This window comes from Bufo bufo, chromosome 6 (genome assembly GCF_905171765.1).
Source record: "Bufo bufo chromosome 6, aBufBuf1.1, whole genome shotgun sequence".
Classification (NCBI taxonomy): domain Eukaryota; kingdom Metazoa; phylum Chordata; class Amphibia; order Anura; family Bufonidae; genus Bufo; species Bufo bufo.
In genome coordinates this window covers 436,548,277-436,575,080 of record NC_053394.1, presented here as the reverse complement: position 1 = coordinate 436,575,080, position 26,804 = coordinate 436,548,277, and the positions used below count along the sequence as shown (strand labels likewise).

Here is a 26,804-nt window from a genome sequence, read left to right as displayed (position 1 = left end):
AGCTGTAAATATGGAAGTATCAATTCCTGCTAATGACATAATCCACTTCATCCAGCGCGCCAAAGTAGGGCTGGACACAGCACCAAACGGATGCCGAATGGACAAGAAAAGCTGAGGAACCGAAGACAACCGGTAAGTACGCGTCCGGGATTCATACTCCTTCAAACAAGCCACCGGACAAAGAACCGGCGAGGCTGGAAACGATGGGTAAGAGACCGACCTAATGTTGGTCTTAGTACGTCTGGATATATTGAAGGTGACCCCTTCCGGAGTAAATGATCTGGCGTCGTGATCAAGCGCCCGAACATCTGAGACCCGCTTACAGGATATCAGGCAAATAAGAACCACTAATTTGGCCGACAACTGCCGTAAGGTGAGATCCGGGTTACCTGGCCAGTTGGATAAAAAGGACAAAACCAAAGACACGTCCCAAGTCGTGGTAAAGCGAGGACGGGGAGGACGAGACATGTGGGAACCGCGAAGCAAACGCGATACAGAAGGGTGCTGTCCCGCAGGGACACCATCAAAACCCTGATGCGTAGACGAAATAGCGGATCTGAACAAATTAATTGTCCGATAAGCTTTACCCGCTTCGAAAAGGGAAGTAAGAAAGTCTAAAAGATGGGTCACAGGGGCCGAAACGGGATCCAAGTCCCGTTCCACGCACCAACCAGACCAAGATCGCCAGGCTGCCCGATAAGATTTTCTGGTGCCGGGAGCCCATGCGTTGTCCAAAAGGCGTCTAGTTGCCTCTGAAATATCACCGATTTCTCCAGGCGTCCTGAGATCCGGCAGGCTATCAGACGTAGGGATCCGTCCAACAGGAGCGGGTGGTGTAATCCTCGAGGGTCCTGGAGGAGATCCATCCGATTCGGGAGAAGAAACGGCACATCTATCAGGAGACCCAGTAGTGACGGAAACCAAGCCTGAGTCCCCCAGAAGGGGACCACCACTACCAATTCGGCCAGATGACGACGAACATGTAACATCATCCTGGGGATCATAGCAAATGGCGGGAATGCATACATTAGCGGACCGGACCAGGATTGAAGGAACGCGTCCACTGCCTCTGCCGCCGGATCCGGGCGCCAGCTGAAAAACCGTTGAAGCTGGGTGTTCAGACGTGAGGCAAATAGGTCTATAGCAAAAGGACCCCAATTCCTGGATAACTCTGAAAATGTCTCTGGCGCTAGCATCCAATCGCTGCTGTCCGTAAGGTAGCGAGAGCCCCAATCCGCCCGACTGTTGTGGAGTCCCGGGAGGTATTCCGCTTGAACCATGACCTCACTGGAGAGACAAAAGGCCCAGAAATCTTTTGCTAACCGAGCCAAGGTAGCCGAGCGCGTACCTCCCAACCGGTTGATGTATCGCACTGCAGACACATTGTCCATCCTCAAACGAATGCACGCCCGAGCCATCCCGTTGGTGAAACTCCGAATGGCAAAGGAACCGTCAAGAAGTTCCAACGCGTTGATATGAAGTCGTGCCTCTTCTGCGGACCACCGGCCACCCGTGGAGATCCCGTTGCAGTGGGCACCCCAACCGTGAAGGCTGGCGTCTGACTCGACAGTGAAATCGGGTTGTAAACCGAATATCGCTTTGCCGTTCCATGCTTCCAGGTTGTCGATCCTGTTGTGCATTAATCCACCAAGCGATCTCTTCCCGAGATTCCGGGTCCAGGATCAGAGTGTCTGCGAACGCAGCGCCAGAGCGGAGATGCGCTATCTTCAAGCGCTGAAGGGCCCTGTAGTGCAATGGGGCCGGAAACACTGCTTGGATCGATGAGGCGAGAAGACCTATGATCCTGGCCAAATGGCGTAGGGACAGCCGAGGCATAGACAGGGCATGTCTGAGTTCCTTGCGTATGGAACGCAGCTTCGTTGCGGGTAGAGAGAGGGATTCGGAAACCGAATCCACGGTAAAACCCAAAAACTCCATCCTCTGCGATGGTTCTAAGCACGACTTCTCGTGGTTGACTAGAAAACCTAGACGGGATAGAAGGTCCGTCGTCCAGCGGAGATGTATCAACAGAGTCGAGGCTGACTGGTGCATGACAAGAATGTCGTCCAGGTATATTATGAGGCGGACCCCACGACTGCGGAGCCAGGCCACCACTGGTCGCATAAGTTTCGTGAAGCACCACGGTGCTGAGGAAAGGCCGAAAGGGAGGCAAGCGAACCTCCAGATTTCTCCCCTCCACAGGAAACGCAGTAAGTCCCTGGAAGGGGCGGACACAGGTACTGTTAAGTAAGCGTCCTTGAGGTCTAGTTTTACAAACCAATCGCCCGGCATGAGGAGATCTCGGAGTAGATGGATGCCCTCCATCTTGAAGTGGCGATAGCGGACAATCGCATTCAGAGCCCGTAAATTGATAACAGGGCGCATCTGACCCCCTTTCTTCTGGACCAGAAAGATAGAGCTGATGACACCCGTCATGCCTGGTGGTGCCCTCTCGATCGCCCGCTTGTGGTAGAGGGAAGTGAGTTCTAGGTCTACCAGCGCGGCTATAGTGATATGGAGCATGCTGGTATAACCTGGGTATCTCCTGTATATAATGATATATGTACAGCTGGTATAAGTTATACATCTTCTTGTATATAGTGATATGGACCATGCTGGTATAACCTGGGTATCTCCGGTATCTCCTGTATATAATGATATATGTACAGCTGGTATAAGTTATACATCTTCTTGTATATAGTGATATGGACCATGCTGGTATAACCTGGGCATCTCCTGTATATAATTATATATGTACAGCTGGTATAAGTCATACATCTTCTTGTATATAGTGATATGGACCATGCTGGTATAACCTGGGTATCTCTGTATATAATTATATATGTACAGCTGGTATAAGTTATACATCTTCTTGTATATAGTGATATGGAGGATGCTGGTATAACCTGGGTATCTCCTGTATATAATTATATATGTACAGCCGGTATAAGTTATACATCTTCTTGTATATAGTGATATGGACCATGCTGGTATAACCTGGGCATCTCCTGTATATAAGTATATATGTACAGCTGGTATAAGTTATACATCTTCTTGTATATAGTGATATGGAGCATGCTGGTATAACCTGGGCATCTCCTGTATATAATTATATATGTACAGCTGGTATAAGTTATACATCTTCTTGTATATAGTGATATGGACCATGCTGGTATAACCTGGGCATCTCCTGTATATAAGTATATATGTACAGCTGGTATAAGTTATACATCTTCTTGTATATAGTGATATGGAGCATGCTGGTATAACCTGGGCATCTCCTGTATATAATTATATATGTACAGCTGGTATAAGTTATACATCTTCTTGTATATAGTGATATGGACCATGCTGGTATAACCTGGGTATCTCCTGTATATAATTATATATGTACAGCTGGTATAAGTTATACATCTTCTTGTATATAGTGATATGGAGCATGCTGGTATAACCTGGGCATCTCCTGTATATAATTATATATGTACAGCTGGTATAAGTTATACATCTTCTTGTATATAGTGATATGGACCATGCTGGTATAACCTGGGTATCTCCTGTATATAATTATATATGTACAGCTGGTATAAGTTATACATCTTCTTGTATATAGTGATATGGACCATGCTGGTATAACCTGGGTATCTCCTGTATATAATTATATATGTACAGCTGGTATAAGTTATACATCTTCTTGTATATAGTGATATGGACCATGCTGGTATAACCTGGGCATATCCTGTATATAATTATATATGTACAGCTGGTATAAGTTATACATCTTCTTGTATATAGTGATATGGAGCATGCTGGTATAACCTGGGTATCTCCTGTATATAATTATATATGTACAGCTGGTATAAGTTATACATCTTCTTGTATATAGTGATAAGGACCATGCTGGTATAACCTGGGCATCTCCTGTATATAATTATATATGTACAGCTGGTATAAGTTATACACCTTCTTGTATATAGTGATATGGACCATGCTGGTATAACCTGGGTATCTCCTGTATATAATTATATATGTACAGCTGGTATAAGTTATACATCTCCTTGTATACAGTGATATGGAGCATGCTGGTATAACCTGGGCATCTCCTGTATATAATTATATATGTACAGCTGGTATAAGTTATACATCTTCTTGTATATAGTGATATGGACCATGCTGGTATAACCTGGGTATCTCCTGTATATAATTATATATGTACAGTTGGTATAAGTTATACATCTTCTTGTATATAGTGATATGGAGCATGCTGGTATAACCTGGGTATCTCCTGTATATAATTATATATGTACAGCTGGTATAAGTTATACATATTCCTGTATATAGTGATATGGACCATGCTGGTATAACCTGGGCATCTCCTGTATATAATTATATATGTACAGCTGGTATAAGTTATACATCTTCTTGTATATAGTGATATGGAGCATGCTGGTATAACCTGGGTATCTCCTGTATATAATTATATATGTACAGCTGGTATAAGTTATACATCTTCCTGTATATAGTGATATGGAGCATGCTGGTATAACCTGGGTATCTCCAGTATATAATTATATATGTACAGCTGGTATAAGTAATACATCTTCTTGTATATAGTGATATGGACCATGCTGGTATAACCTGGGTATCTCCTGTATATAATTATATATGTACAGCTGGTATAAGTTATACATCTTCTTGTATATAGTGATATGGAGCATGCTGGTATAACCTGGGCATCTCCTGTATATAATTATATATGTACAGCTGGTATAAGTTATACATATTCCTGTATATAGTGATATGGAGCATGCTGGTATAACCTGGGTATCTCTTGTATATAATTATATATGTACAGCTGGTATATGTTATACATCTTCTTGTATATAGTGATATGGAGCATGCTGGTATAACCTGGGTATCTCCTGTATATAATTATATATGTACAGCTGGTATAACCTGGGCATCTCCTGTATATAATATATATGTACAGCTGGTATAAGTTATACATCTTCTGTATATAGTGATATGGACCATGCTGGTATAACCTGGGCATCTCCTGTATATAATTATATATGTACAGCTGGTATAAGTTATACATCTTCTTGTATATAGTGATATGGACCATGCTGGTATAACCTGGGTATCTCCTGTATATAATTATGTATGTACAGCTGGTATAAGTTATACATCTTCTTGTATATAGTGATATGGACCATGCTGGTATAACCTGGGCATCTCCTGTATATAATTATATATGTACAGCTGGTATAACCTGGGTATCTCCTGTATATAATTATATATGTACAGCTGGTATAAGTTATACATCTTCTTGTATATAGTGATATGAACCATGCTGGTATAACCTGGGCATCTCCTGTATATAATTATATATGTACAGCTTGTATAACCTGGGTATCTCCTGTATATAATTATATATGTACAGCTGGTATAAGTTATACATCTTCTTGTATATAGTGATATGGAGCATGCTGGTATAACCTGGGTATCTCCTGTATATAATTATATATGTACAGCTGGTATAAGTTATACATCTTCTTATATATAGTGATATGGACCATGCTGGTATAACCTGGGTATCTCCTGTATATAATTGTATATGTACAGCTGGTATAAGGTATACATATTCCTGTGTATAGTGATATGGAGCATGCTGGTATAACCTGGGTATCTCCTGTATATAATTATATATGTACAGCTGGTATAACCTGGGTATCTCCTGTATATAATTATATATGTACAGCTGGTATAAGTTATACATCTTCTTGTATATAGTGATATGGACCATGCTGGTATAACCTGGGCATCTCCTGTATATAATTATATATGTACAGCTGGTATAAGTTATACATCTTCTTGTATATAGTGATATGGAGCATGCTGGTATAACCTGGGTATCTCCTGTATATAATTATATATGTACAGCTGGTATAAGTTATACATCTTCTTATATATAGTGATATGGACCATGCTGGTATAACCTGGGCATCTCCTGTATATAATTATATATGTACAGCTGGTATAAGTTATACATCTTCTGTATATAGTGATATGGACCATGCTGGTATAACCTGGGCATCTCCTGTATATAATTATATATGTACAGCTGGTATAAGTTATACATCTTCCTGTATATAGTGATATGGACCATGCTGGTATAACCTGGGTATCTCCTGTATATAATTATATATGTACAGCTGGTATAAGTTATACATCTTCTTGTATATAGTGATATGGACCATGCTGGTATAACCTGGACATCTCCTGTATATAATTATATATGTACAGCTGGTATAAGTTATACATCTTCTTGTATATAGTGATATGGAACATGCTGGTATAACCTGGGCATCTCCTGTATATAATTATATATGTACAGCTGGTATAAGTTATACATCTTCTTGTATATAGTGATATGGAGCATGCTGGTATAACCTGGGTATCTCCTGTATATAATTATATATGTACAGCTGGTATAACCTGGGTATCTCCTGTATATAATTATATATGTACAGCTGGTATAAGTTATACATCTTCTTATATATAGTGATATGGACCATGCTGGTATAACCTGGGCATCTCCTGTATATAATTATATATGTACAGCTGGTATAAGTTATACATCTTCCTGTATATAGTGATATGGACCATGCTGGTATAACCTGGGCATCTCCTGTATATAATTATATATGTACAGCTGGTATAAGTTATACATCTTCTTGTATATAGTGATATGGAGCATGCTGGTATAACCTGGGCATCTCCTGTATATAATTATATATGTACAGCTGGTATAAGTTATACATCTTCTTGTATATAGTAATATGGACCATGCTGGTATAACCTGGGCATCTCCTGTATATAATTATATATGTACAGCTGGTATAACCTGGGCATCTCCTGTATATAATATATATGTACAGCTGGTATAAGTTATACATCTTCTGTATATAGTGATATGGACCATGCTGGTATAACCTGGGCATCTCCTGTATATAATTATATATGTACAGCTGGTATAAGTTATACATCTTCTTGTATATAGTGATATGGAGCATGCTGGTATAACCTGGGTATCTCCTGTATATAATTATATATGTACAGCTGGTATAACCTGGGTATCTCCTGTATATAATTATATATGTACAGCTGGTATAACCTGGGTATCTCCTGTATATAATTATATATGTACAGCTGGTATAACCTGGACATCTCCTGTATATAATTATATATGTACAGCTGGTATAAGTTATACATCTTCTTGTATATAGTGATATGGAGCATGCTGGTATAACCTGGGTATCTCCTGTATATAATTATATATGTACAGCTGGTATAAGTTATACATCTTCTTGTATATAGTGATATGGACCATGCTGGTATAACCTGGGTATCTCCTGTATATAATTATGTATGTACAGCTGGTATAAGTTATACATCTTCTTGTATATAGTGATATGGACCATGCTGGTATAACCTGGGCATCTCCTGTATATAATTATATATGTACAGCTGGTATAACCTGGGTATCTCCTGTATATAATTATATATGTACAGCTGGTATAAGTTATACATCTTCTTGTATATAGTGATATGGACCATGCTGGTATAACCTGGGTATCTCCTGTATATAATTATATATGTACAGCTGGTATAAGTTATACATCTTCTTGTATATAGTGATATGGAGCATGCTGGTATAACCTGGGTATCTCCTGTATATAATTATATATGTACAGCTGGTATAAGTCATACATCTTCTTGTATATAGTGATATGGAGCATGCTGGTATAACCTGGGTATCTCTGTATATAATTATATATGTACAGCTGGTATAAGTTATACATCTTCTTGTATATAGTGATATGGAGGATGCTGGTATAACCTGGGTATCTCCTGTATATAATTATATATGTACAGCTGGTATAAGTTATACATCTTCTTGTATATAGTGATATGGACCATGCTGGTATAACCTGGGCATCTCCTGTATATAATTATATATGTACAGCCGGTATAAGTTATACATCTTCTTGTATATAGTGATATGGACCATGCTGGTATAACCTGGGCATCTCCTGTATATAAGTATATATGTACAGCTGGTATAAGTTATACATCTTCTTGTATATAGTGATATGGAGCATGCTGGTATAACCTGGGCATCTCCTGTATATAATTATATATGTACAGCTGGTATAAGTTATACATCTTCTTGTATATAGTGATATGGACCATGCTGGTATAACCTGGGCATCTCCTGTATATAAGTATATATGTACAGCTGGTATAAGTTATACATCTTCTTGTATATAGTGATATGGAGCATGCTGGTATAACCTGGGCATCTCCTGTATATAATTATATATGTACAGCTGGTATAAGTTATACATCTTCTTGTATATAGTGATATGGACCATGCTGGTATAACCTGGGTATCTCCTGTATATAATTATATATGTACAGCTGGTATAAGTTATACATCTTCTTGTATATAGTGATATGGAGCATGCTGGTATAACCTGGGCATCTCCTGTATATAATTATATATGTACAGCTGGTATAAGTTATACATCTTCTTGTATATAGTGATATGGACCATGCTGGTATAACCTGGGTATCTCCTGTATATAATTATATATGTACAGCTGGTATAAGTTATACATCTTCTTGTATATAGTGATATGGACCATGCTGGTATAACCTGGGTATCTCCTGTATATAATTATATATGTACAGCTGGTATAAGTTATACATCTTCTTGTATATACTGATATGGACCATGCTGGTATAACCTGGGTATCTCCTGTATATAATTATATATGTACAGCTGGTATAAGTTATACATCTTCTTGTATATAGTGATATGGAGCATGCTGGTATAACCTGGGCATATCCTGTATATAATTATATATGTACAGCTGGTATAAGTTATACATCTTCTTGTATATAGTGATATGGAGCATGCTGGTATAACCTGGGTATCTCCTGTATATAATTATATATGTACAGCTGGTATAAGTTATACATCTTCTTGTATATAGTGATAAGGACCATGCTGGTATAACCTGGGCATCTCCTGTATATAATTATATATGTACAGCTGGTATAAGTTATACACCTTCTTGTATATAGTGATATGGACCATGCTGGTATAACCTGGGTATCTCCTGTATATAATTATATATGTACAGCTGGTATAAGTTATACATCTCCTTGTATACAGTGATATGGAGCATGCTGGTATAACCTGGGCATCTCCTGTATATAATTATATATGTACAGCTGGTATAAGTTATACATCTTCTTGTATATAGTGATATGGACCATGCTGGTATAACCTGGGTATCTCCTGTATATAATTATATATGTACAGTTGGTATAAGTTATACATCTTCTTGTATATAGTGATATGGAGCATGCTGGTATAACCTGGGTATCTCCTGTATATAATTATATATGTACAGCTGGTATAAGTTATACATATTCCTGTATATAGTGATATGGACCATGCTGGTATAACCTGGGCATCTCCTGTATATAATTATATATGTACAGCTGGTATAAGTTATACATCTTCTTGTATATAGTGATATGGAGCATGCTGGTATAACCTGGGTATCTCCTGTATATAATTATATATGTACAGCTGGTATAAGTTATACATCTTCCTGTATATAGTGATATGGAGCATGCTGGTATAACCTGGGTATCTCCAGTATATAATTATATATGTACAGCTGGTATAAGTAATACATCTTCTTGTATATAGTGATATGGACCATGCTGGTATAACCTGGGTATCTCCTGTATATAATTATATATGTACAGCTGGTATAAGTTATACATCTTCTTGTATATAGTGATATGGAGCATGCTGGTATAACCTGGGCATCTCCTGTATATAATTATATATGTACAGCTGGTATAAGTTATACATATTCCTGTATATAGTGATATGGAGCATGCTGGTATAACCTGGGTATCTCCTGTATATAATTATATATGTACAGCTGGTATAAGTTATACATCTTCTGTATATAGTGATATGGAGCATGCTGGTATAACCTGGGTATCTCTTGTATATAATTATATATGTACAGCTGGTATATGTTATACATCTTCTTGTATATAGTGATATGGAGCATGCTGGTATAACCTGGGTATCTCCTGTATATAATTATATATGTACAGCTGGTATAACCTGGGCATCTCCTGTATATAATATATATGTACAGCTGGTATAAGTTATACATCTTCTGTATATAGTGATATGGACCATGCTGGTATAACCTGGGCATCTCCTGTATATAATTATATATGTACAGCTGGTATAAGTTATACATCTTCTTGTATATAGTGATATGGACCATGCTGGTATAACCTGGGTATCTCCTGTATATAATTATGTATGTACAGCTGGTATAAGTTATACATCTTCTTGTATATAGTGATATGGACCATGCTGGTATAACCTGGGCATCTCCTGTATATAATTATATATGTACAGCTGGTATAACCTGGGTATCTCCTGTATATAATTATATATGTACAGCTGGTATAAGTTATACATCTTCTTGTATATAGTGATATGAACCATGCTGGTATAACCTGGGCATCTCCTGTATATAATTATATATGTACAGCTTGTATAACCTGGGTATCTCCTGTATATAATTATATATGTACAGCTGGTATAAGTTATACATCTTCTTGTATATAGTGATATGGAGCATGCTGGTATAACCTGGGTATCTCCTGTATATAATTATATATGTACAGCTGGTATAAGTTATACATCTTCTTATATATAGTGATATGGACCATGCTGGTATAACCTGGGTATCTCCTGTATATAATTGTATATGTACAGCTGGTATAAGGTATACATATTCCTGTGTATAGTGATATGGAGCATGCTGGTATAACCTGGGTATCTCCTGTATATAATTATATATGTACAGCTGGTATAACCTGGGTATCTCCTGTATATAATTATATATGTACAGCTGGTATAAGTTATACATCTTCTTGTATATAGTGATATGGACCATGCTGGTATAACCTGGGCATCTCCTGTATATAATTATATATGTACAGCTGGTATAAGTTATACATCTTCTTGTATATAGTGATATGGAGCATGCTGGTATAACCTGGGTATCTCCTGTATATAATTATATATGTACAGCTGGTATAAGTTATACATCTTCTTATATATAGTGATATGGACCATGCTGGTATAACCTGGGCATCTCCTGTATATAATTATATATGTACAGCTGGTATAAGTTATACATCTTCTGTATATAGTGATATGGACCATGCTGGTATAACCTGGGCATCTCCTGTATATAATTATATATGTACAGCTGGTATAAGTTATACATCTTCCTGTATATAGTGATATGGACCATGCTGGTATAACCTGGGTATCTCCTGTATATAATTATATATGTACAGCTGGTATAAGTTATACATCTTCTTGTATATAGTGATATGGACCATGCTGGTATAACCTGGGTATCTCCTGTATATAATTATATATGTACAGCTGGTATAAGTTATACATCTTCTTGTATATAGTGATATGGACCATGCTGGTATAACCTGGGCATCTCCTGTATATAATTATATATGTACAGCTGGTATAAGTTATACATCTTCTTGTATATAGTGATATGGAGCATGCTGGTATAACCTGGGTATCTCCTGTATATAATTATATATGTACAGCTGGTATAACCTGGGTATCTCCTGTATATAATTATATATGTACAGCTGGTATAAGTTATACATCTTCTTATATATAGTGATATGGACCATGCTGGTATAACCTGGGCATCTCCTGTATATAATTATATATGTACAGCTGGTATAAGTTATACATCTTCCTGTATATAGTGATATGGACCATGCTGGTATAACCTGGGCATCTCCTGTATATAATTATATATGTACAGCTGGTATAAGTTATACATCTTCTTGTATATAGTGATATGGAGCATGCTGGTATAACCTGGGCATCTCCTGTATATAATTATATATGTACAGCTGGTATATGTTATACATCTTCTTGTATATAGTGATATGGACCATGCTGGTATAACCTGGGCATCTCCTGTATATAATTATATATGTACAGCTGGTATAACCTGGGCATCTCCTGTATATAATATATATGTACAGCTGGTATAAGTTATACATCTTCTGTATATAGTGATATGGACCATGCTGGTATAACCTGGGCATCTCCTGTATATAATTATATATGTACAGCTGGTATAAGTTATACATCTTCTTGTATATAGTGATATGGAGCATGCTGGTATAACCTGGGTATCTCCTGTATATAATTATATATGTACAGCTGGTATAACCTGGGTATCTCCTGTATATAATTATATATGTACAGCTGGTATAACCTGGGTATCTCCTGTATATAATTATATATGTACAGCTGGTATAACCTGGACATCTCCTGTATATAATTATATATGTACAGCTGGTATAAGTTATACATCTTCTTGTATATAGTGATATGGACCATGCTGGTATAACCTGGGTATCTCCTGTATATAATTATGTATGTACAGCTGGTATAAGTTATACATCTTCTTGTATATAGTGATATGGACCATGCTGGTATAACCTGGGCATCTCCTGTATATAATTATATATGTACAGCTGGTATAACCTGGGTATCTCCTGTATATAATTATATATGTACAGCTGGTATAAGTTATACATCTTCTTGTATATAGTGATATGGACCATGCTGGTATAACCTGGGTATCTCCTGTATATAATTATGTATGTACAGCTGGTATAAGTTATACATCTTCTTGTATATAGTGATATGGACCATGCTGGTATAACCTGGGCATCTCCTGTATATAATTATATATGTACAGCTGGTATAACCTGGGTATCTCCTGTATATAATTATATATGTACAGCTGGTATAAGTTATACATCTTCTTGTATATAGTGATATGAACCATGCTGGTATAACCTGGGCATCTCCTGTATATAATTATATATGTACAGCTTGTATAACCTGGGTATCTCCTGTATATAATTATATATGTACAGCTGGTATAAGTTATACATCTTCTTGTATATAGTGATATGGAGCATGCTGGTATAACCTGGGTATCTCCTGTATATAATTATATATGTACAGCTGGTATAAGTTATACATCTTCTTATATATAGTGATATGGACCATGCTGGTATAACCTGGGTATCTCCTGTATATAATTGTATATGTACAGCTGGTATAAGGTATACATATTCCTGTGTATAGTGATATGGAGCATGCTGGTATAACCTGGGTATCTCCTGTATATAATTATATATGTACAGCTGGTATAACCTGGGTATCTCCTGTATATAATTATATATGTACAGCTGGTATAAGTTATACATCTTCTTGTATATAGTGATATGGAGCATGCTGGTATAACCTGGGTATCTCCTGTATATAATTATATATGTACAGCTGGTATAACCTGGGTATCTCCTGTATATAATTATATATGTACAGCTGGTATAACCTGGGCATCTCCTGTATATAATTATATATGTACAGCTGGTATAAGTTATACATCTTCTTGTATATAGTGATATGGAGCATGCTGGTATAACCTGGGTATCTCCTGTATATAATTATATATGTACAGCTGGTATAAGTTATACATCTTCTTGTATATAGTGATATGGACCATGCTGGTATAACCTGGGTATCTCCTGTATATAATGATATATGTACAGCTGGTATAAGTTATACATCTTCTTGTATATAGTGATATGGACCATGCTGGTATAACCCGGGTATCTCCTGTATATAATTATATATGTACAGCTGGTATAACCTGGGCATCTCCTGTATATAATTATATATGTACAGCTGGTATAAGTTATACATCTTCTTATATATAGTGATATGGACCATGCTGGTATAACCTGGGTATCTCCTGTATATAATTATATATGTACAGCTGGTATAAGTTATACATCTTCTAGTATATAGTGATATGGAGCATGCTGATATAACCTGGGTATCTCCTGTATATAATTATATATGTACAGCTGGTATAAGTTATACATCTTCTTGTATATAGTGATATGGAGCATGCTGGTATAACCTGGGTATCTCCTGTATATAATTATATATGTACAGCTGATATAAGTTATACATCTTCTTGTATATAGTGATATGGACCATGCTGGTATAACCTGGGTATCTCTGTATATAATTATATATGTACAGCTGGTATAACCTGGGCATCTCCTGTATATAATTATATATGTACAGCTGGTATAAGTTATACATCTTCTTGTATATAGTGATATGGAGCATGCTGGTATAACCTGGGCATCTCCTGTATATAATTATATATGTACAGCTGGTATAAGTTATACATCTTCCTGTATATAGTGATATGGACCATGCTGGTATAACCTGGGCATCTCCTGTATATAATTATATATGTACAGCTGGTATAACCTGGGTATCTCCTGTATATAATTATATATGTACAGCTGGTATAACCTGGGTGTCTTCTGGATGTTGGGGGTGTATTGAAGTGTAGGTCAGGCATCATCTCCCAGTGGCTCGTCCCTCTGATAACACTGAATGTCACTCCCAGACTCTTCTAAGGCTACTTTCACACTAGCGTTAATGTTTTCCGTTAATAAGATCCCCCATAGGGGCTCAATACCAGAAAAAAACGCTTCAGTTTTGTCCCCATTCATTGTCAATGTGAACAAAACATAACTGAACAGAACGGAGTCACCAGAGTGCATTCCGCTCTGATACCGGAGAGCAGCGTGCTGCGGTTTTCTTTCTGTCCTGAGATGCGGAGCAAAACGTCATGACCCACAATGCAAGTCAATGGGGACGGATCCGTCAGGGCTGTAGAAGAAGACATAATACAACTGGATCCGTTCATGACGGATGCAGACGGTTGTATTATTGGAACGGAAGCGTTTTTGCTGAACCCCAACGGATCCAGCAAAACGACTAGTGTGAAAGTAGCCATAGAGCTGTTTAAATGTAATCTAAGATGTAGGGTAGTACATGATGGGAGTTGTAGTCCTGTGTGGTTCTGTGCATTGTGACGAATCTCGTAATGGGGGTAGTTTTCCCCTTTTTGTGCTTGTTCTTCCACTGGTCTGTAATGTTTATATATAGTCATTGGAGGAATACTCTCATCATTGTGTTCCTGAGATAAAAATGTCTCCTGTTCATCCACCAGTCTGTAATCACAGGCGCCAACTGGAACCAGTGGAGGGGGGGGGGGGGGGGGGGATTAATGAGCCCAATTTACATCTAATCTACAAGATTCACAAATTATCTCCGATCTACTTACCTCTCTGTCTCTACCTACCTACCTCTCTGTCTCTACCTACCTCTCTGTCTCTCTCTACCTCTCTGTCTCTCTCTACCTCTCTGTCTCTCTACCTACCTCTCTGTCTCTCTACCTACCTCTCTGTCTCTACCTCCCTCTCTGTCTCTCTCTACCTCTCTGCCTCTACCTACCTCTCTGTCTCTACCTACCTCTCTGTCTCTACCTACCTCTCTGTCTCTACCTACCTCTCTGTCTCTACCTACCTCTCTGTCTCTACCTACCTCTCTGCCTCTACCTACCTCTCTGTCTCTACCTACCTCTCTGTCTCTACCTACCTCTCTGTCTCTCTACCTACCTCTCTGTCTCTCTACCTACCTCTCTGTCTCTACCTCCCTCTCTGTCTCTACCTCCCTCTCTGTCTCTACCTACCTCTCTGTCTCTCTACCTACCTCTCTGTCTCTACCTACCTCTCTGTCTCTACCTACCTCTCTGTCTCTCTCTACCTCTCTGTCTCTCTCTACCTCTCTGTCTCTCTACCTACCTCTCTGTCTCTCTACCTACCTCTCTGTCTCTACCTCCCTCTCTGTCTCTACCTCCCTCTCTGTCTCTACCTACCTCTCTGTCTCTACCTACCTCTCTGTCTCTACCAACCTACCTACCTCTCTGTCTCTACCAACCTACCTACCTCTCTGTCTCTACCTACCTCTCTGTCTCTACCTACCTCTCTGTCTCTCTCTACCTCTCTGTCTCTACCTACCTCTCTGTCTCTACCTACCTCTCTGTCTCTACCTACCTCTCTGTCTCTCTCTACCTCTCTGTCTCTACCTACCTCTCTGTCTCTACCTACCTCTCTGTCTCTACCTACCTCTCTGTCTCTCTCTACCTCTCTGTCCCTACCTACCTCTCTGTCTCTACCTACCTCTCTGTCTCTACCTACCTCTCTGTCTCTACCTCTCTGTCTCTACCTACCTCTCTGTCTCTACCTACCTCTCTGTCCCTACCTACCTCTCTGTCCCTACCTACCTCTCTGTCCCTACCTACCTCTCTGTCTCTACCTACCTCTCTGTCTCTACCTACCTACCTCTCTGTCTCTCTACCTACCTGTCTATCCTCCCGGCTGTGTTGGGCCCGGTAACCTTGCGCCCCCTCTTCTTGCAGGTCCTCCTCTGCCCCCAGTCGGACCTGATGCTCTGTGGGATGGGGGCCTGCAGCAGGAAAGCCCTGACGTTGCTCAGCAGTGTATTCGCGGTGTGTGGTCTGGGGCTCCTGGGGATCGCGGTCAGCACCGACTACTGGCTCTACCTGGAAGAGGGGGTCATCCTCCCCCAGAACCAGACCACCGAGATCAAGATGTCGCTGCACTCGGGGCTATGGAGGGTCTGCTTCCTGGCAGGTAGGAGGACGGTGTGACTCCGGTGGATAGGTCACCTCCACGACCCCGGTCGATAGGTCACGGTCACCTCCACGACCCCGGTCGATAGGTCACGGTCACCTCCACGACCCCGGTCGATAGGTCACGGTCACCTCCACGACCCCGGTCGATAGGTCACGGTCACCTCCACGACCCCGGTCGATAGGTCACGGTCACCTCCACGACCCCGGTCGATAGGTCACGGTCACCTCCACGACCCCGGTCGATAGGTCACGGTCACCTCCACGACCCCGGTCGACAGGTCACCTCCATGACCCCGACGCTGTGTGTCGATGTCTCATTGGCGCCTTCTAGAGAAGCATAGCCACCCATGCGTGGTTCTGCCCCCCCCCCAGAAGGGCCTGTGAAGACTGAGCTATCCTCAGGAGAACGTGGGCCTCCTCCCAGCGACATTGTTATTACTGCTCCTCCATTGACTCCAGTGGGAAGGAGCAGTGGACGCTACACTTCGTCCTAGTCAATAGAATACGATAGAGCAGCTGTAATTACACGCAGAGCTTACCGGAGGACCACGTTCTCCACAGACAGCTGATCGGCTATCCTGAGGACTGTCCATCAGTATACACCCCCGTGTATGTATGGTGACATCACACCACCGTGTATGTATAGGGTATGTATGGTGACATCACAGTGTTTATATAGGGACATTGCCCCCTGTGTATGGTGACATCACAGTGTTTATATAGGGACATCGCCCCCTGTGTATGGTGACATCACACCACCGTGTATGTATAGGGTATGTATGGTGACATCACACCACCGTGTATGTATAGGGTATGTATGGTGACATCACAGTGTTTGTATAGGGACATTGCCCCCTGTGTTTGGTGACATCACAGTGTTTATATAGAGACCGCCCCTGTGTATGGTGACATCACAGTGTTTGTATAGGGACATCACCCCCTGTGTATGGTGACATCACACCACCGTGTATGTATAGGGTATGTATGGTGACATCACACCACCGTGTATGTATAGGGTATGTATGGTGACATCACAGTGTTTGTATAGGGACATTGACCCCTGTGTTTGGTGACATCACACCACCGTGTATGTATAGGGTATGTATGGTGACATCACACCACCGTGTATGTATAGGGTATGTATGGTGACATCACAGTGTTTGTATAGGGACATTGACCCCTGTGTTTGGTGACATCACACCACCGTGTATGTTAAGGTATGTATGGTGACATCACAGTGTTTGTATAGGGACATTGACCCCTGTGTTTGGTGACATCACAGTGATTATATAGGGACATCGCCCCCTGTGTATGGTGACATCACACCACCGTGTATGTATAGGGTATGTTTGGTGACATCACAGTGTTTATATAGAGACCGCCCCTGTGTATGGTGACATCAGTGTTTGTCTAGAGAAATCTCCCCCTGTGTATGGTGACATCACACCACCGTGTATGTATGTATGTATGGTGACATCACAGTGTTTGTATAGGGACATTGCCCCCTGTGTATGGTGACATCACTCCCCTGTTTGTGTTGCAGGCGAGGAGCAGGGCCGCTGCTTCACCATCGAGTACGTGATGCCGATGAATGTCCAGATGACCTCAGAGTCCACGGTCAGCGTCCTGAGTGAGTAACACCTGCGGGCTGGACCTATGTAGGGGGCAGAGGGGCAGGAGTCCTGTGGATTAGGGCATCTGTATGACATCACTGAGCTGGGGGCGCAGGGGCAGAGGGGCAGGCGTCCTGGGGATTAGGGCATCTGTATGACATCACAGAGCTGGGGGCGCAGGGGCAGAGGGGCAGGCGCCCTGTGGATTAGGGCATCTGTATGACATCACAGAGCTGGGGGCGCAGGGGCAGGCGTCCTGGGGATTAGGGCATCTGTATGACATCACTGAGCTGGGGGCGCAGGGGCAGAGGGGCAGGCGTCCTGGGGATTAAGGCATCTGTATGACATCACTGAGCTGGGGGCGCAGGGGCAGAGGGGCAGGCGCCCTGTGGATTAGGGCATCTGTATGACATCACGGAGCTGGGGGCGCAGGGGCAGAGTGGCAGGCGTCCTGTGGATTAGGGCATCTATATGACATCACTGAGCTGGGGGCGCAGGGGCAGAGGGGCAGGCGTCCTGGGGATTAGGGCATCTGTATGACATCACAGAGCTGGGGGCGCAGGGGCAGAGGGGCAGGCGTCCTGTGGATTAGTGCATCTGTATGACATCACTGAGCTGGGGGTGCAGGGGCAGAGTGGCAGGCGTCCTGTGGATTAGGGCATCTATATGACATCAGAGCAGAGCTGGGGGCGCAGGGGCAGAGGGGCAGGCGCCCTGTGGATTAGGGCATCTATATGACATCACTGAGCTGGGGGCGCAGGGGCAGAGGGGCAGGCGTCCTGGGGATTAGGGCATCTGTATGACATCACAGAGCTGGGGGCGCAGGGGCAGAGGGGCAGGCGTCCTGTGGATTAGTGCATCTGTATGACATCACTGAGCTGGGGGCGCAGGGGCAGAGGGGCAGGCGTCCTGTGGATTAGGGCATCTGAATGACATCACTGAGCTGGGGGTGCAGGGGCAGAGTGGCAGGCGTCCTGTGGATTAGGGCATCTATATGACATCAGAGCAGAGCTGGGGGCGCAGGGGCAGAGGGGCAGGCGTCCTGGGGATTAGGGCATCTGTATGACATCACGGAGCTGTGGATGCAGGGGCAGAGGGGCAGGCGTCCTGGGGATTAGGGCATCTGTATGACATCACAGAGCTGGGGATGCAGGGGCAGAGGGGCAGGCGTCCTGTGGATTAGGGCATCTATATGACATCACAGAGCTGGGGGCGCAGGGGCAGAGTGGCAGGCGTCCTGGGGATTAGGGCATCTGTATGACATCACTGAGCTGGGGGCGCAGGGGCAGAGTGGCAGGCGTCCTGGGGATTAAGGTATCTGTATGACATCACAGAGCTGGGGGCGCAGGGGCAGAGGGGCAGGCGCCCTGTGGATTAGGGCATCTGTATGACATCACTGAGCTGGGGGCGCAGGGGCAGAGGGGCAGGCGTCCTGGGGATTAGGGCATCTGTATGACATCACTGAGCTGGGGGCGCAGGGGCAGAGGGGCAGGCGTCCTGGGGATTAGGGCATCTGTATGACATCACGGAGCTGGGGATGCAGGGGCAGAGGGGCAGGCGTCCTGGGGATTAGGGCATCTGTATGACATCACAGAGCTGGGGATGCAGGGGCAGAGGGGCAGGCGTCCTGTGGATTAGGGCATCTATATGACATCACAGAGCTGGGGGCGCAGGGGCAGAGTGGCAGGCGTCCTGGGGATTAGGGCATCTGTATGACATCACGGAGCTGGGGGCGCAGGGGCAGAGGGGCAGGCGTCCTGTGGATTAGGGCATCTGTATGACATCAGAGCAGAGCTGGGGGCGCAGGGGCAGAGGGGCAGGCGTCCTGGGGATTAGGGCATCTGTATGACATCACGGAGCTGTGGATGCAGGGGCAGAGGGGCAGGCGCCCTGTGGATTAGGGCATCTGTATGACATCACAGAGCTGGGGGTGCAGGGGCAGAGGGGCAGGCGTCCTGGGGATTAGGGCATCTGTATGACATCACGGAGCTGGGGATGCAGGGGCAGAGGGGCAGGCGTCCTGGTGATTAGGGCATCTGTATGACATCACGGATCTGGGGATGCAGGGGCAGAGGGGCAGGCGTCCTGGGGATTAGGGCATCTGTATGACATCACTGAGCTGGGGGCGCAGGGGCAGAGGGGCAGGCGTCCTGGGGATTAGGGCATCTGTATGACATCACAGAGCTGGGGGCGCAGGGGCAGAGGGGCAGGCGTCCTGGGGATTAGGGCATCTATATGACATCACAGAGCTGGGGGCAGAGGGGCAGGCGTCCTGGGGATTAGGGCATCTATATGACATCACAGAGCTGGGGGCGCAGGGGCAGAGGGGCAGGCGTCCTGGGGATTAGGGCATCTGTATGACATCACAGAGCTGGGGGCGCAGGGGCAGAGGGGCAGGCGTCCTGGGGATTAGGGCATCTGTATGACATCAGAGCAGAGCTGGGGATGCAGGGGCAGAGGGGCAGGCGTCCTGGGGATTAGGGCATCTGTATGACATCAGAGCAGAGCTGGGGGTGCAGGGGCAGAGGGGCAGGCGTCCTGGGGATTAGGGCATCTGTATGACATCACAGAGCTGGGGGCGCAGGGGCAGAGGTCCTGTGGATTAGGGCATCTATATGACATCACTGAGCTGGGGATGCAGGGGCAGAGGGGCAGGAGTCCTAGAGATTAGTGCATCTGTATGACATCACGGAGCTGGGGATGCAGGGGCAGAGGGGCAGGCGTCCTGGGGATTAGGGCATCTATATGACATCACGGAGCTGGGGATGCAGGGGCAGAGGGGCAGGCGTCCTGGGGATTAGGGCATCTGTATGACATCACGGAGCTGGGGATGCAGGGGCAGAGGGGCAGGCGTCCTGGGGATTAGGGCATCTATATGACATCACGGAGCTGGGGATGCAGGGGCAGAGGGGCAGGCGCCCTGTGGATTAGGGCATCTGTATGACATCACGGAGCTGGGGGCGCAGTTACATCCACTGTCATTCAGGGGGTAGAAATGAGAGGCAGGATTGGTGGCCAGGTGTCATATGACTCCTTTCAGTTCTGCTGATTGGCTTAGAGAGTCCTCAGAGTGAGGCTGGTCAAGCAGCTTTATGCACGACTTCTGGGGCCACAGCTGAGGGCCCAATCACCCATATAGTGGAGGACAGAGGGGACCCCATAGACACTCACGTGCCAGTATTTAAAGTGACAGCTCTTCTGGATCTGATGACATGACCGGAGGGTGGATCACCGCAGCAGCGCCACCTGCAGGTTATAAAGGCCCTGTAAATAATCCAGCTGTGGCCCCCGAGTCCCCTCACTACCCCCCACACAGGTGACCCCTGATCTCTCTCATCCTTCCAGAAATGATCCGCTCTGCCACCCCGTTCCCGCTCGTCAGCCTCTTCTTCATGTTTATCGGGTTCATCCTGAATAACGTGGGGCATGTCCGCCCGCACAGGACCATCCTGGCCTTCGTCTCCGGCATCTTCTTCATCCTGTCCGGTGAGTGCTCGTAATGGGATTCCCAGTGTAAACCAGCAGCACAGAGGATTTCAGGAGAGGAGTGTGCTGATCTTGTGGAGGTCAAAGGATAAGAGTTAGGGCCCTTTCACACTTGTGGCAGGACGGATCCGGCTGTTCACTATGTCGGATCCGTCCTTCCGCTATTTCGCCGTGCCGCCGGACCGCCGCTCCGTCCCCATTGACTATAATGGGGACGGGGGCGGAGCTCCGGCGGTGCACGGCGAAAGCCGCCGGACTAAAAAGTCGGACATGCAGGACTTTTTAGTCCGGCGGCTTTCGCCGGCGGCACGGCGAAATAGCGGAAGGACGGATCCGACATAGTGAACAGCATGTCGGATCCGTCCTGCCGCAAGTGTGAAAGGGCCCTTACATAGTGGAAGGAGCAGGGTCCTCCCAGCGGCACAGAGGATTTCAGGAGAGGAGTGTGCTGATCTTGTGGAGGTCACAGGCTGATAGTTACATAGTGAAAGGAGCAGGGTCCTCCCAGCAGCACAGAGGATTTCAGGAGAGGAGTGTGCTGATCTTGTGGAGGTCACAGGGTGAGAGTTACATAGTGGAAGGAGCAGTGTCCCCCCAGCAGCACAGAGGATTTCAGGAGAGGAGTGTGCTGATCTTGTGGAGGTCACAGGCTGAGAGTTACATAGTGGAAGGAGCAGGGTCCTCCCAGCAGCACAGAGGATTTCAGGAGAGGAGTGTGCTGATCTTGTGGAGGTCACAGGATGAGAGTTACATATTGGAAGAAGCAGGGTCCTCCGAGCAGCACAGAGGATTTCAGGAGAGGAGTGTGCTGATCTTGTGGAGGTCACAGGATGAGAGTTACATAGTGGAAGGAGCAGGGTCCTCCCAGCAGCACAGAGGATTTCAGGAGAGGAGTGTGCTGATCTTGTGGAGGTCACAGGATGAGAGTTACATAGTGGAAGGAGCAGGGTCCTCCCAGCAGCACAGAGGATTTCAGGAGAGGAGTGTGCTGATCTTGTGGAGGTCACAGGATGAGAGTTACATAGTGGAAGGAGCAGGGTCCTCCCAGCAGCACAGAGGATTTCAGGAGAGGAGTGTGCTGATCTTGTGGAGGTTACAGACAGTTACATATGTAGTACGCAGCCCTGCAGGGTATTGCGATGGTGAGGTCACGGTTAATAGGCAAACGAGGGTTGCTCTTGGTTACTCACAGTTTATGAAAGATCCTGGGCAGCGTACAGCAGTGATGGAGAGGCTGGCACAGGAGTCCTCTGGGGCACTCTCTGTGTATAGGGACCAGGCCGGTGGTAGGTGAGGTGCCCTGGGTGTTGCAGGTTTAATGTGCCGGTGGCAAGGTCCCTTTAAGTTCGTGACGCCAGTGCCGGTAACGGTGGCACACCGATTTATAATAGGAATAATTGACGAACACGATGTTGTGGTGAACCAAAACTTCCTTTTACTGGAAGCAATTAACTATTTACAGTCTTTGGTTCAGTTCCATATGTCAGCAGCAGTCACAAGCAGGCTTATACAAATGGCAGGCACAATGTTCTTGCAAGATACTCAGAGGGTTAATACACTTACAGATCAGGCTGCACTTTTCCTCAGAAATCCTGTCTGTCTTTATCCCTAGGCCCGTATGCCCTATTGTTGGCTTTATCCTTAGTTAGGGAAACTTCCTCAGGTATATGTCCTTGCTTTCCTATAAATTCCTTCTGCCCTTCAGCTCTCTTGTCTGGCTGGAATACTGGCTCTGCTCTGCTCTGTTATGGGAACTTGGTTTCTCTCAGGAGGCAAACCCTTCTCCTGGTGGGGCAACTAGGAGCCTGGACTGTCTAGCTGCATGTCAGAACCTGGCCTTCAGCTCCTGCCTGGCTAAAGTGCCCACTCAGTACTGACTCTACACACCTTTCCCTGAACAGGACCTGACTATATATATTAGGGGTTTCCTAGCTCCCTCTACTGTCTAGGAGGAGGAACTGCACCCTAACAGGCCTGATACACAGATAAAGCAGGGAAAATGCACATAAACCATAGCATCATACATTAAAATGTAATGTAAAATACGATGCCACTGTTCCACAGGAGGTGGAGAACAACGTGGCCCAATTGACCCTTGTGTAGTGCCCACATTTACCTAGTGGGACACTGCACATAGTGGAAGGAGCAGGGTCCTCCCAGCAGCACAGAGGATTTCAGTACTATTACTTTGGAGCTTATCCCCTCTTTATCCCCATGATCTGATGTTTCCGGCTCCTGTAATCTGGGATTAGCAGACTTGTGGATTTCTTATAATGCAGGGAATTCTGGGAGGTTGATGATCTGTCGGTGGTCGCCATCTGCTGCCATCCCTGAGACGTCTCATACTAGATTGGAGCACAAAAAGTTTTCTGCCCCCCACCCCCAGGACCCCCATAAATAACACTCACATATCCACTGTAACCTGCCCTCCCCACGACCCTCCAGTGCGCCTCCCTGCTGACAGTTTCCCCCCCGCAGGTCTCTCGCTGGTGGTCGGCCTGGTTCTTTACATTTCCAGCATCAATGATGAGATTCTGAACCGGACGAAGGACCCGGAGACTTACTTCAGCTACAAGTACGGCTGGTCCTTCGCCTTCGCGGCCATCTCTTTCCTCCTGACTGAGGTAACTCATGGTTGATGATGAGAGTGATTGTCCACAATGTCACATTATGTGGCGGCATTGTAATGATATTGGGGTGTCTTCTGCAGAGTGCCGGGGTGATGTCCGTCTACCTGTTCATGAAGAGGTACACAGCCGAAGACGCCTACAGACCCCACCCCGGATACTACCGGCCGCGGCTCAGCAACTGCTCCGACTACTCCGGTCAGTTCCTGCACCCCGAGGCCTGGGTGAGAGGTCGGAGCCCCTCGGACATCTCCAGCGAGGCCTCTCTGCAGATGAACTCCAACTACCCGGCGCTGCTCAAATGCCCTGACTACGACCAGATGTCCTCATCGCCGTGCTGAGCGTGTGACATGGTTGCCACCTGGAAGCTGCACAGTGTTCTGCCGGACATGTCAACCTCTGTCCTCAATACGTGTCCTACAGCCCTACTCATTGTGCCGCTTATCTCTAAGAACTGCTGAATCTGGACACCTGGGCCGGGTGAGGGTCCTGACGGCTCCTGTGCCCCTCAGTAGGTTAGCCAACACAGCTCTGCTCAGTCGTGTCCTGGCCAAGTGTCCGCCAGTGTGACCCAAAGCCGGTAGATTGAAGTAATCCATATATATAGTTACCATGTATAGTGAGGACTAGGAGCGTGACCTCGTGGTCATCAAGGAGGATGGGCACATCCTCCTGTGGTTATAGACAGTTATGTTCTCATGTTAAGGTCATACATGGTCATCTTCTCGTAGGTAATGTTCTCATGGTCTTCTCGTTGTGTGGTCAGACATGGTATCGGGGCATGGTCATGTTCTCGGGATGTAGTGGTCATGCTCTCATGGTGTGGTCATCCACATGGTCATGTTCACATGCTGAGGACATACACATGTTCTTTTGCTGTGGTCATACACCTGGTCATGTTCTCGTAGTATCATATGTGGAAATATTCTCATGGTGTTGTCATACATGATTATGGTCATCTTGTGGTGTGATCATTCATGTTCATCACTCATGGTCTTGGGGAGTGGTGGTCATGTACCTGGTCATGGTCTTGGGGACTGGTGGTCATGCACCTGCTCTCACGGTCTGGTCATACCCCTGGTCTCACTGTGGGATCATAGACCTGGTCATGCTGACACGGTGTGGTCATGCCCCTTGTCATCCTCTCATGGTGGTGTCATACCCCTGGTAATGCGCTCACGGTGGGGTCATACCCCTGGTCATGTTCTTGTAGTATCATATGTGGTAATGTTCTCATGGTGTTGTCATACATGGTCATCTTGTGGTGTGATTATTCAAGGTAATCACACATGGTCATGGTCCTGGGGTGTGGTGGTCATGCACCTGCTCTCACGGTGTGGTCATAACCCTGGTCATGTTCTCACAGTGTGGTCATACCCCTGGTCTCACGGTGGGATCATACACCTGGTCATACTGTCACGGTGTGGTCATGCTCTCACGGTGAGGTCATACTACTGGTCATGCTCTCACGGTGGCGTCGTACCCCTGGTCATGTTCTTGTAGTATCATATGTGGTAATGTTTTCATGGTGTTGTCATACATGTTCATGGTCATCATCATCTTGTGGTGGTGTGGTCATTCATGGTCCTCACACATGGTCTTGGGCTGTGACCACACATGGTCGTGGTCTCGGGACATAGTGGTCATACCCCTGGTCATGGTCTCACAGTTTGGTAGTACCCCTGGTCACGCTCTAACAGTGTGGTCATACATGTGCTCATTTTTAATAAACTCATGATGCCTTGGTTGTTTCAAGGGACAAGAGAGCCGATCCCTGTGCGTTCCGTCCTCCTGACCCCGTCTCTCTCTATGTATCGTGTACACGTCCTGAGGAGCAATCTGTATGTCCCAGCAGCCATGAGGCGGATCGCCCGCAGTGCAGCCGAGCAACTAGCCGCCTCAGGAACACGCGTGATCACATACATGACGTGCAGGCTGCACCAATGTCACTTTGTCTATCCTCTGCTCCAGTCACATCCAGAGCTGCAGTCATATTTCTTCCATTATATCATATATTCTACTCCTGTTACATCCAGAGCTTGTCACATCATGTCTTATACTCAAGTCACATCCAGATCTGCAGTCACAGTTCTGCAGTCACATCATGTCTTGTACTCTGGTCACTTCCAGAGCTGCAGTCACATCATGTCCTGTACTCCGGTCACATCCAGAGCTGCAGTCACATCATGTCCTGTACTCCGGTCACATCCAGAGCTGCAGTCAGATTTCTCCTGTCACCAGTCGGACACATTGCTGTGTTGGCTGATGTCCCGTGTTGCGCTGTTCTGAGACGTCAGAATTTGTAAGATGAA

General features: G+C 44.9%; 1 protein-coding gene across 1 annotated transcript in view; it reads left to right on the top strand.

The window, feature by feature from the left end:
* CACNG5 (calcium voltage-gated channel auxiliary subunit gamma 5) overlaps positions 1-26,561 on the top strand; it is a 46,874-nt gene extending 20,313 nt beyond the window's left edge. The window contains exons 2-6 of the mRNA XM_040437442.1: positions 16,530-16,764; positions 18,310-18,396; positions 21,725-21,865; positions 24,344-24,489; positions 24,576-26,561. Of these exons, the coding sequence (XP_040293376.1) occupies positions 16,530-16,764; positions 18,310-18,396; positions 21,725-21,865; positions 24,344-24,489; positions 24,576-24,833 (867 nt within the window). The 3' untranslated portion in view covers positions 24,834-26,561. The remainder of the gene's footprint in view (positions 1-16,529; positions 16,765-18,309; positions 18,397-21,724; positions 21,866-24,343; positions 24,490-24,575) is intronic.
* The last annotated feature ends 243 nt before the right edge of the window (positions 26,562-26,804 follow it).